General features: G+C 44.9%; 1 protein-coding gene across 1 annotated transcript; it reads right to left on the bottom strand.

Moving 5' to 3' along the window:
• Nucleotides 1–6,569: 6,569 nt before the first annotated feature.
• On the bottom strand, nt 6,570–7,589 carry Gpr33 (G protein-coupled receptor 33). Its single transcript, XM_041657934.1, has one exon. The coding sequence runs from the start codon at nt 7,587–7,589 to the stop codon at nt 6,570–6,572; it is 1,020 nt and encodes a 339-aa protein (XP_041513868.1).
• Between the last annotated feature and the right edge of the window lie 4,938 nt (nt 7,590–12,527).

Raw genomic sequence — 12,527 nt, 5'->3', positions numbered from 1 at the left:
GCACCTTTGAGGATATCTTGTCGTTCTGGTCATTGTGGTCACAGGCGACACTGCTGGGTTGGACTGTTAATTGTCCCCCACCTTCTCTTTAGCAGCTTGCATAGCATTTTCTAGTACTATGGAAGTTAGACCATAGGAAGGAGACTTTCATGTTAGATACGGCTTGAAAAGTCTGAGTCTTGTATCTTAAGTGTCTTCAGCATTAGGGACTTACCTTCAGCCTTTGAGAGGTATCTATGACCACAATAGTTTATGTTGTTTTGGAATTTCTTGGACTACTCTGATCTTATTATTCTGCATTTGCCTAAAATTGCACACCATACATATAAGCGCATATATGTACTTTAGTGAATACCACAGACTCACTAAACTCTCAGTACCAGGCATGAGGAATCTCCTTTTGGATGGAAGAGAGCAATTCTTTAGAACATATCCTTGGTAAGAATATTCTTCTCTCGGAGGTGACTGTTCACCAGTTACCAAACTCGATCCTCATACAATCCTACAACATATTCTGATGCAGACAATTCTGGCTGTGCACAATGACATCAGATGCTGTGATCCACTTTCTTTGAGCACTTATTAGAATGTAAATAAAAGTAAACAGGGCTTGGTTTTCTTTCCCACGAAATCTATTCCTCGAATGTGCATAGGATTAGCATTTGTTTTTCACAGATGTGGAGGGTTTAGCGGGGGAAATAATAGTGTTACCCTGATTGCATTACTCAGGTCATTGATTTGGGCTCAGTTGGCACAATATATTCATGCCCGTTGTTTTAGAAGATGACGTCGCTGATAGTGTCGCTGCCCATACAAAGTAGTGTGACTGGAGGAAATAATCCATGCATAATCAGTGGTCCTTTGTACACAAACTGAAGCTGCCTGTCGGCTGGTTATCTTGCAGCCTCCCTTACACTTTTAGTAAAAAGAAAATGGAAAAGAAAAACCCTCACATCATCTCTAATGGCGGGGCTACGGCGGCCGCCACGCTGGGTGCCAGTTGCTTGTGTAGCATTCACCAGTTGAAGGGCTTGTGCCTGCACCTGTATGCCACTGTAACTATGGAGTGGGTATTCTGCCATTCAGATTCCACGTTTAAAAAATCAAAAGGAACATTGCTATAGCGACCCAAGCTGTGTGATCCGGGCTAAGTGAAGACCTGGGTGTCCATTTGTGTGAGAGTGTAGGAGACACGGAGAGCTATTGCCAACAGCGTGTGTGGTTCCCAGGCGTTTTTGCACAACAAGGAAGAAGAGGAACCCCTTTCTGTGGATAGTTTGTGTTTGTTAATGGTTGGTGTCTCAAAAAAAAAAAAAAAATCACCAATTACTTTTAAGTTTCCTATCGGGTGAGACTCTCTTGGGCTGAGAAGGTTAGTGAGCATCTATTCTTGTATTCTTTCTTCCTGCCTACAGAGGGCAGTCAAGAGTAGACAGTAAAGAAAAGCAGTTTCTCTGTTTTATGAACACTGCTCTCACAAAGAACTCATGAAAGTAGGACGTGCGTGCAAAAGGAGAGTAAAATGTGAACAAAGTGAAAAAGTACGAGTAGAGAAAATTAAATTACACAAATAAATCCACAGTAGTTTTTGGTAGTTTTTGACTGTAATTCTGATACCGCGTGTAGCAATATTTTAAGTTTTTTGTTTGTTTGTTTTGTTTTTTGAGACAGGGTTTCTCTGTGTAGCTTTGGAACCTTCCCTGGAACTCACTCTGTAGACTAGGCTGGTCTCGAACTCACAGAAATCTGCCTGCCTCTGCCTCGGGGTCTGAGGCCATGTAGGTGCCATGCAGATAGGGATGGCCTGTGTTGACATGGGGCAGGGGTCGGGGGGACTATGTCGGGTCTGTGACTCTTCCGCAGTCAGGGTCTCTGGCTCCTGCTGCCATTGGGGGCCACAGGATTACTGAGGTTCTCTACTGTCACCGTATTGGAGTCCAAGGACCATGCTGCTGCTGGGCCCACGCAGATTGGAGAGGCATAGGCTGCCACCCAAATCCATCCGGGCCCAAAGGGCTGCTGCTGGCCGTGTGTGGGTCTGTCTGTAGTCCTGCCGCAGCTGGGGTCTGGGTTGATGTCTGTTGCCCATGTTACCTCAGGAGCCCATGCAAACCATGAGCTGAAGTACAAGGGCCTCACTGAGCTGGCCTCACTCCTCACTGGCCTGAGGAGCGCTGTCTGCCACCCCCCACCGCCCCCCCCCCCCCCAGATCAGGCCGTGCCGTACTCTAAGTGGCTTTATGTCGTGTAAACAGTGGTTTTTCAGCTTATGCCTTGCCCCGAACGATTCTCTTTTATAAGCTGCTGTGGATTCTATTTTGAGGTTAGACGATGATCGCGTACCCGAGTCGGGACATGAACTCGCACCACTCACATAACACAGATTGCTAAATGACTCTTTCCTGGGAGTTGAAAGGGAGCCACCATAAATTTATTAGCATGAACTGGGACTGCAGAGGTGCATGAGTGTATTTAAAATTATATCAGCAAAAGCAGGGCCAAGGACAAAAGAAACAAAAGAGCAAGGAAAGTTTGATACACTCTTCCTAGGACTTCATGAAGGTGGAAACCTACTTCTCCTATGACACTGCGTCCCCCCCCCCCCCCCCATCTGTCATCTGATCACCTAGTGTATGCATCAAGGGACTGACAGGCACAAATCACCCGACTGTCCCTGGGCTTTACAGGCCTACTCTAATTGCTCTCTGCCCCTGCTCCTGTTTGCTCTTCTGGACCTATTACCTACCTAACCTATTGTCCATCTATATTACCATTTGTTTGTCTGTCCTTGTCCTGTCCTTTAAGTTCTGAAGCTGGCCTCAACACAGGCCATTTCTGTCCCTGCAGCCTGGAACAGCACCAGTCCAGAGACCACCAGTTGGTGATCTCACACCCTTTTGAGCCCACCTGAGACCTTCAGTGGGTGACCTCACGCCCTCTCCGGCCCACCTGAGACCTTCAGTGGGTGACCTCACACCCTCTCCGGCCCCTGAGACCTCCAGTGGGTGACCTCACGCCCTCTCGCCCTCTCCGGCCCTCTTCCTCCTCCACCCTACCCCTTTGTATTCCTCCTCCTCCTGCTCCTCCTCCTTCTTCTTTTTGGCTACCAACCAAGACATGGAGGCTTCTTCTTATAAGTTTTTATCTTAGCTCTTATTTCTTGCTAGCTCTTATAACTTAAATTATCCTGTTTCTCTTTGGCTTCATTTTGCCTCAGGGTTATTTTTTTTTTTTAACTTTTTTTCTGTGTATCTTATTTTCATTGCTTCTTCTGTCTGGCAACTGCCTGGCTTCTGGCCCAAGGTGTCTCTCTCTTTCTCCCTCATTCTCTCCTCCTTGGAGCCTAGAGTTCTTACTTATTCACTCTGCCACCAGCCCTGCGTATCCCTCTCTTTCCTAGCTAGTGTCCGTTCAGCTTTTTATTAGACCAACCAGGTGCTTTGGAAGGCAAGGCAAGGCAAAACAAATGCAACCCATCTTTACAGCGTTAAACAAATGCAGCATAATCAAATGTAACACATCTTTGCCTAGTTAAAGTAATATTCCACAACAGGAACCTGCGTTTACCTAAAGGAAAAACTTGGAATATCTGGCCACAGCGCCTGGTGAATTTATTGTTATCTAATACATCCCGATCCTGTGGCCAGACATAAAAAAGTTCACCCATGTTTCTGACATAGCACACTCCCTTAACATGCTTGAGGAAGGGCACTCTCAAGATCCCCCCCCCCCCCCCCGCCCCGCCCAAATGCTGACTTCGGAGCTGGTTAAGAACTGCTTTCATAGCCAGGTGGTGGCAACACACACCTTTAATTCCAGCACTCGAAGGTAGAGGCAGGCGGATCTCTGTGAGTTCAAGGCCAGCCTGGTCTGCAAGAACTAGTTCCAAGAGCGTCTCCAAAGCTACAGAGAAACCATGTCTCGGGAAAATAAAACAAAAAACAAAAAGAACTGCTTTCATGTGTTTATCCAAACACTAATAAGCATTTGTGTCCGACACCCAGCCAGGGGTGGAGGGGGTCTGCTGTTTTTTCTTGTGAAGCTCAGAATGCAATGAAGAGAAAAGCAATGAGCCTTCATTCGAAAACTCACTTCTCTCCAACTATACTCCTGTCCTCCTGCCTCTCAGTGGGGAAACGACAAGACGTTAATGGGGAACCATTGCTTGGAAAGCTGGGGCTAAAGTAGACTGGGATACTGTCCCCTAATTTGCAGGGTGAAGACAAGGTGCGCAGTACCCCAGATTTGTCACAGGATGACTTCTCCGAGTCCGGTCTCCTCTGGGCCAGATTGTTCCTCATCAGCGGAGAGCGTTTCTTCCAAACACCCCTCCCACCTGGCTCTCAGAGCCCTCTTTTCGGCGGTATATTGATCGCCTTTGGGGCCTACGAGCTTTGCTGGAGACCTGACCGCCACCGTTAGTCGTATTTCCTTTTATTTAAGGCCACAATAAAAGTGTCTAATATCTTAAATACTGTGTCGAGCCACATTCTGCCGGGCGTGAAGCTGATGAGAGAAGCGCCCATCAGCCTGCGAGTGAAACTCTCCCTTTTAAAAAGGCGCGTTCGCATTTTCGTAGCAACCCTTTAGTGCAAATTAACTTCTAATTGGCAGAATGTGTAAATTGGTTTTCGTGAGGCGAGGAGGAGCAGAGCTGCTCCCTAATTTTCTGTGGTTAGGAGTCGCTACTCCGAGAGTGTTGTGGTCTCACAACGCCACTTAGCTTCCCTCCTTGAAGTGATCACGCTGAAAGACTGTTATGTTAAAGTCTGTGAACGTCTTTCTAGCCACTCCTTTAGCCAATCTGTACGCTCTACATGGTGACTTGCAACCATCTGTAACTCCAGTTCCTGGGGTTCTGACACCCTCTCCTGACGTCCACAGACCTATATGTATGTGGTGTACATACATGCATGCAGAAAAACATGTTTACACATAAAAAACAAATTTTAAGAAAGGCTAAGGATCACAGGTGCACTGCGTTACTAGGGCGACACTAACTTTAGAAGGAAATCACTAGGTGGTGATGATGTTGTATAGACACAGAAGTTTTTACAGTTGACATAGGAATGGAATACAATACAAACTGTAAATGGTTCCTAAAAAAATTAAACCTGGAATTCCCCCTGGAGCCAGTAGTTCCTCTCTTTGGGTATGTACCTCCAGAAATGAGAACAAAGGCTCAGATACTAGCACACAAATATTTGTAAGTAGCATTATTTACAATAGTCAAAAGATGAGAATAATAGACTACTTTGGAGCTTGTCCTGGAACTAACTGTGTAGACCAGGCTGGCCTCGAACTTACAGAGATCCGCCTGCCTCTGCCTCCCAAGTGCTGGGATTAAAGACGTGTACCACCATTGCCTAGTTTAGATTAGATTTTTAAAATGTGCATTTATACATAATGGAAAATAATCCAGACATGGAAGAAAAGGAAGTCCTGAAATACTATATAATGTAGACGGGCCTTGGGGACATGCTAAGTGAAGCAAGCCAGATGCAAGAGGACAAACGTGAGTTCTCTTAGGTAGTCTCTCTCTCTCTCTCTCTCTCTCTCTCTCTCTCTCTCTCTCTTTGCAGTAGGAGAACTCACAGAGACAGAAAGCTTTCCAGAGGTACTGGGCCTGGGGTGCTAGAAGGGAGATAGAGTACTTAATGAATATAGAGTTTCTCTTTGAAGAGACAAACTCTTGTTTGTTTGTTTGTTTTGAGATAAGGTTTCTCTGAACTACTCTGTAGATCAGGCTGACAGCAAACTCACAGAGATCCACCTGCCTCTGCCTCCCAGGTGCTGGGACTAAAGGTGTGCGTTATTACCGCCCAGTCGGTTGAGGGAAACATTTTCAACAATAGACAGTGGTAATGGTTTTACAACCTTATAAATAGAATGCCAACAAAGCACAAAATAAATGGTGGAAATGCCGGACTTTATGCTTCATATCTTTTTACCATAAGCAAAAAAGAATTCAAAACAAAACAAAAAAATGAAAACCACAGTTCCATCATGACCAGTTGCTTATTTCCTTGGGTATGTTTTACTTTTTTTTTAAATTAAAATTCTAAGTTACATTTTACTGAGTGTGTGTGCCCGCATGTGCGCATGAGTGTAGGTCAGAAGACAATGTGCAGGGGTTGGTTCTGTTCTTCTACCATGTGGGTCCCAGGAATCAAACTGAGGTTTTCAGACTGGCGACAAATGCCTTTACCCACTGGGTCACTTTGTCAGCCCATTGACACTGTTTGAATGTTTACAGATCTAATTAGAACAGACTAGAAGACATTTAACTACAGGATATATAGAATACCAAAATCAGCTGATATAACTCTAGTGGTATAGTTGACAGAATCCATGTTTATTTAAGGATCCAGAATTAACTTTAAAAATATAAATTTTATTATTTCTGTGTACGGGTGTGAGTCTGGCATGTGGGTGCCAGCGGAGGCCCGGAGAGGATGCTAGATCCCGCGGGGTTACAGGCAGAAGTGAGTGTTGGGAACTGAATGCCAATCGAAGAGCAACAAGGATTCTTAACCAATGCCATCTCTCCAGCCCAAAGGATCCAGAATTTAAATTTCAGTTTCTGAGTTTAGGTTTTGTGCCCTTTCTGTAGAAGAATCATCACTGAATGTTGACCTGAACAGAGCAAGAGGAGACTTCCTGAAAACCTTGAAATTCTCCCCCGTGAATAAACAGAGAATCGGAGAAAAGACCGTATTGAAAGTAGCGGTTGCCACCGTAAGTACCAGAATCACCTGTAGAAGTAGAGACTGGTTCATGGCGAGGACCAAGGCACTGTAGACATGGTAAGGCATCCAGCACACAAAGAAAGAGATGACGGCAGTCAACATGACTTTGAAGGGCTTGCTGGATTTAAATAGTCCCTTCTCTCTCATCTTGGTAGCCACTCTTATGTAGCAAAAGACGATGACGAGGAAGGGCAGAAGGAAGCCCAGCAGAAAGCGACCGAGGAAACAGGCTGCGTGAATCCATCCCCTTAATGTTTGCTTGTCTTTGTGCTCCCAGTGAGTGGACACAAGGTAGTTGTTTTGACATATCATTCTCCCTTCCTGGTCATCATGCGTCTCCCTGAAAACCAAATAGGGCACGCTGAGGATAGCGGCGGCAATCCAGACTCCCAGGACTATTCTGAAAGCCCAGCGCAGGCTTCGGTGTTGCTGGGACCACACTGGGTGAAGGGTGAGGAGATATCGATCAACACTGATGGCAGAGAGGAAGAAAACAGAGGCAAACATGCTCACAGACAAGGTGCTGTTGAATACCTTGCACAAAACAATTCCAAAGGGCCAGTGATTGTTCTGAAGGTAGGAGACGCCCAGAAATGGCAGAACCAACGTTGAAATAAAATAGGAGAGAATGAGATGAAAAAATAACAGAGTATTGACAGTCCTTTGCATCTTGAATTTCAGCATCCACAGATAGAGGCCGTTGCTGATGGTCCCCACTATAAATGACATGAACAAAGAAACAGCAACGATTATTTTGGGGACAGGAGTTGGAACACCGGTGCTGTTGCTTACTAAAGTAGAGACATTGATCACATAACCAGAAGAGTTGATCCGATCCATAATTACCTATGGAGGGAGGAACAGAGGAAAGAATATCAACAAGGATTAAATGAAGAAATTAAAGTAGGAATTTTGGTCTAACAGTAGTCCAAAGGGTCATATTTGAATAGTCGCAAGCATAGTATTCCTATAATAATACTTATAAATTATTTTACAATGCCTATTCTATTTTTATTAACAGGAATAAAATCAGATCACTCTTATTTTAAAAATAGAAATGCTTCAGATGACATGCATTAAATAAACATTAATAGTACTCCTCCCAGGAACAATTGCATTTTCCTAAGCATAAGATGCTACAATTAGATTTATCTCATAACCTAGTTATCTAGTATTTAATGGTTAGTGTATAACAGTAAGGACTGAACTTCATAGAGGAGTCTGGAATTACCACAAGATTATCAAGTGCTTCTGAATTATGGATAAAAGAAGGCCATGTGCTTTAGGAGACAGGAAGTAATTTCTTTCTTGGGGAAGTGAGGAAAGAGAAAGAAGAAAAGGAATTCACATTTTTCCAATATTTGTGAAAGCCAGAATATTCCTATTAAAATAATTTCTTTGATTTTCCAGAAAGTCTATGAGGCAAATCTTTTTTGTTGGTTTTTTTTTTCTGTTCTGTTGAGACAGGGTCTTATATGGCCCAGTCTCACCTCGAACTTGCCATGTAGCCAAGACTAACCTCGAGCATCTGACCCTCCTGATACCACATCCAGTGTGCTGGGATTACAGACATGGGCTTCCCCTTATAACACTGAGCAAACTTCCAAGCAAGGAGAAAGTGGGTCTTAAATGGTTAAATGTCCTCTGACCATCCACATCTCCCACCATGCCTCCACAGGGGCGTGTGGGGAGCCCTACCACTCTCTGATGCTCTCTAGGAAAACTGATAATTCCTGGGAAGTGTCTTTGATAATGTGTCTTGTATCCCTGTATTTAAATATCAAAGTAGTTAAGAATATTTAGTTTCTTGAATAATGGTTCCTGTAGTGTCAAGAATGCAAATCTGAGAATGATTTAAAAGATAGCTGTTATTACAAAGGTCCTGGGGCCTTGAGAAGAGGTGGAGGGAGGGAGGGAGGGAGGAGGGAAGTGACTTTAGATACAGGAAAAAGCCAGGAGGCTTGCAGAAGTCCTGGATAGAAGGAAGGATGCCGGCAGAGATGAGCTCAGGATGTCAGTGCAGGTATTTTCTAATGCTCAGCTTTAGCCCAATTGTGTGTTTTGTATGTAAAGTGCGCCTTCACCTTGTTAATCTACAATCCCCTTGTGCTGGTGACTGTATTGGGGAGCAACGGAAAAGAGCTCAGGTTCCCAGTTTGGAATGAGGAGAGATGGAGAGAAAAGAAGAGCTGCTAAGACTGAGGGGTGCATGGTGTAAAGGGCAGAGGTACTGGGGGTCCCTGGAGACTTCCTAATACCTCACCTGTGTGTGTGTCTGTGTGTGTAGGTAGGTATCTATATGGTTTGTATGTTACTATGGGGTGTATTTTATCCATGGCTTATACATATGAAGTTCTGTGTGTGCATATGTGAGTATCTGTGAGCTGTGCATGTTATCTGTAGTGTATTAGTGAGGTGTGTGTATACACTATGCGTTACTTGACTGTGTGTCTGTCCTTATTGTGTGTTCATCTGTGCAAATAGGGTATGTGTGGCATCGGTGTGCCCGCGTTATGCGTGTATGATAATCTCTTAGTGCACATGCAGATGGGAAGTTGAATTTTTCATGACTTATTTGTTGGATTGTGAGGCTGAACTCTAGAAAAGCATCTCAAGTTGCTATAGGCTTCAACAGAATGAAAGCAAAACTTCTTCCATCAGAATTGGTGATTCTGCATTTTATATAAGATTCTTAGTTGTTTTTGAAGTATTGCATAAACTAAGAAAATTCTTCATTATTTTTAGTATTAAGAGTGTGTTGCTATTGTGTGTATAGGATGAATGTCTGTGGATGCAGGTCTACACACGCCACTTTGCGATGTGGAGCTCAGAGAAGTCTGTCATTCTCGAATATCTTTTAGGATGGCGTGAGGCACTTGAGTAGAGCTCAGGGGGGCCGCAGAACTTGGGCTCTGGTGAATCACAGCTCTGAGTTTCGAGGCTTCTCTACCTATCCTCTTGACTCTTTCAGCCTTTTCCTCCTTATCCCCTAAGAGATTTTATGATGACTGTAAGGGACAATGGACTTACACTGTTTAGCTCCCTATGTGACTGATGGCAAATATTAATTTTTTTAAAGGTCATTTTGTTGCTATAGCGAAGCCACTAAGAACCTCATTTAGCACCTGTAAAGTTCCAGACTCTATTTCCTTTGCAAAGTGCCTGTCCTGAACCCCGGGAACCTCTGCGATTTCTATAGAACCAAAGTCTATCTCCTGAGGTTGAGCTCTCAGATTTTCTTATCTCGAAGATTTGGTGTCTAGGAGGTCCTCCACTTGGGGACACTGAGCCGCTTTTGCAGGGGAAGGCCTCAGGAACTTTAGACTCTCTGATCTTTAGGAAGCCCGGAGACTCTTTATTTAGACGGCAATGCTGGGAGAGACCTGCTGGGCCCAGGGACCTTACCTCAGAGCCGTGTCTTCCTGCCAGGCAGTCTGAGATACCACAGTGGCCAACAGCAGCAGTCTTCTCTCCAGGGAAAGGGGCAGCAATCAGCGACGGTCTCCCCTCTGCTGGCCGAGGCTACTCCTTAATCTTACCATTGATTACCTCGGCAAGGCTTTCATCTCCTCTGGTTCTCCTTTCTGTAGAAGGTCCAGCTGTGGAGGTGGAGTCAAAGAGAGGATTACTTCTCCAAATCATTTTTCCATTTCAAAACGAGAGTCAAGAAAATCCTGTGAGCAGTCATGTCAATTAAGGGTGACATGACAATTTCAGGTGTTAAAACACGGGTTTAAATTGTATCCTTCGGTCTGTCCATCCCATGAGATTCTCTGGCTTGATTCTGGGAGTTTCATTGGCATGTGGACCATCAGTGTTAGGTACATTACATAGCAAGATGGTAAGTAAGAGACACAGGTGATATAGAAACTGGAAATGATCTGATCTTGCTGGAGAGAAAATTGTTACAGAGAAAAACTTAAGGATGAATGGGAAAGGCCAAAGTTTGGGAAGAGGAAGTGTGGTGGGCAGAGCGGTGGCATCTGGACAGTTGTTGGGAGTGGCAGGGCTACAGAGCTGGTCCCTTACCTGCTACAGAGAAGGTGTCTGCACGCCATTGCTGGCCCACTTCTCTTTCCTGTCCATCTCTCTCTCTTTTCAGATTCGCCTTTGTGCCGGCCTCAGTGGCCTCATTTCTTCCCTCTCCCTCTCTTCATTGCCAGTGTAGAAAATGCATCAAACGCGCAGCGTGGCTTCAGTAGTGAAGAGCTTGGGAATAAGACCCATTGTCTACTCTGCTAGACTCGGGATTTTAACGCTTGCACTGCTAGACTATAGACCTGTTTGAAATAGGCTTAGATTTTCAGTTCTTAATTCATTCCTGGCTGTGACCTTCAACCTAAGTACAGATCTCCTGGGTAGGTTAAGGGCGAGTTTCAAACTAACTACTACCTTTTAGAAAGTCTTTCTTCTGGGTTTTTATTTGGGTTCATGCACAGATCCAGATGTAATGAGGAATGATTTGGTCCAAGCCTGCTCGTCCTGAAGATTCATAGACAGTCTCAGAGAGGTTAAGCAGATCACAATAGGTTCTTCATCAAACTCCCATTCCACAGGCGAAGGAGTCGAGACCCTTAAAACCATCTGAGAACTCACCCTAGATTCTATTAACAGTTAATGAAGAAGTTGAGGCAAAAATGATGCGTGCTGGAAATTCTAATGCCCTGCACGTGGGAATGATACAGGCTGCACGATACAGCATAGAGGGGACTGCTCAACCCTACACAGAAATCCCCACTCTGCTTGGACCTCCTTTATAGATCTATCCACACCGCTCTACGCATTAGCGGAGTCTCAGTTTCTTCACTCGTTAACATGAAAATAAACAACAGTAATACATATTTGAATTGTCCTTGTGGGGATTTAATGAGACCCTCTCTGAAAGGCCCAGCACAATGGCAGGCACAGGGCAAGGATTAAATGCTTGATGGCTGATGACATTGTGGACGTTGTGGCAGAAGGAACACCTGCGAGCCCAGTGTGCTGGGGCAAATGTATCTGAATACTCTGATCAGAGCTGTTTATATAGGGCACTGAAGCCTGCCAGACAGCGTGCAAACGGAGGCGAACAAAATAAACAGTTCAAAGCAATTGCCCTTAATGTTTGCAGTTATTAAAGATGATATCTGAACTGACTAGTTGAGAGGTGCTGGATAGAGATGTTCTAGGCCTTGGGAACAATATACTTACAGGCTCTTCAGCTCCCCGCCCCCCATTGATTCATTTCTTGATTTAAAGAAAAATTGTTTTTATGTGTGCAGGTGTTTTGCCTGCTTGTATGCTGTGCGCCACATGTGTGCCTGGTGCTCTCAGTGGCCAGAAGACGGTGTGAGGTCCCCTGGAGCCGGTGTTACAGGTGGTCGTGAGCCACCACGTGGGTGCTGGCAACTGAGTCTGTGTCCTCTGCAGAACAGCTAGGGGTCTCAGCCCTGGAGGCCCTGCCTTCATGTCTGTGTAGCTCATAGTGCGGTTGTGTCAGACAACACAAACCAGGCTCCCCAGAGTTCTTGATGTGAAATCACCTGACTTTATTAAAAGTGAAAGGGAACTGAATGGAGTCACAACCCCAGCGAAGCCACAGAAGGGAAGCTGTTTCTCCAAGCAGGCAGTGAGCTTCCCTGCAGTGCTTGGTTATCTGGATGAATATGGGAGGAAGAGGCCACTGAGAGTGTTCTCAAGGGGAGTCTGGAAGATGTCAGCTTTAGTCTTTCTAGGGGAGTCTGGAAGGTGCCAGTTTAGGTTTTCTAGGTATGGGAAGAAAAATTAAGCAATATTTCA

Source organism: Microtus oregoni, unplaced genomic scaffold, assembly GCF_018167655.1.
Source record: "Microtus oregoni isolate MIOR12 unplaced genomic scaffold, Mior012 000009F_ref0000495, whole genome shotgun sequence".
In the NCBI taxonomy this organism is placed as follows: domain Eukaryota; kingdom Metazoa; phylum Chordata; class Mammalia; order Rodentia; family Cricetidae; genus Microtus; species Microtus oregoni.
Note: the sequence above shows the minus strand (reverse complement) of the source record. Positions and strands in the feature narration are given on the sequence as shown.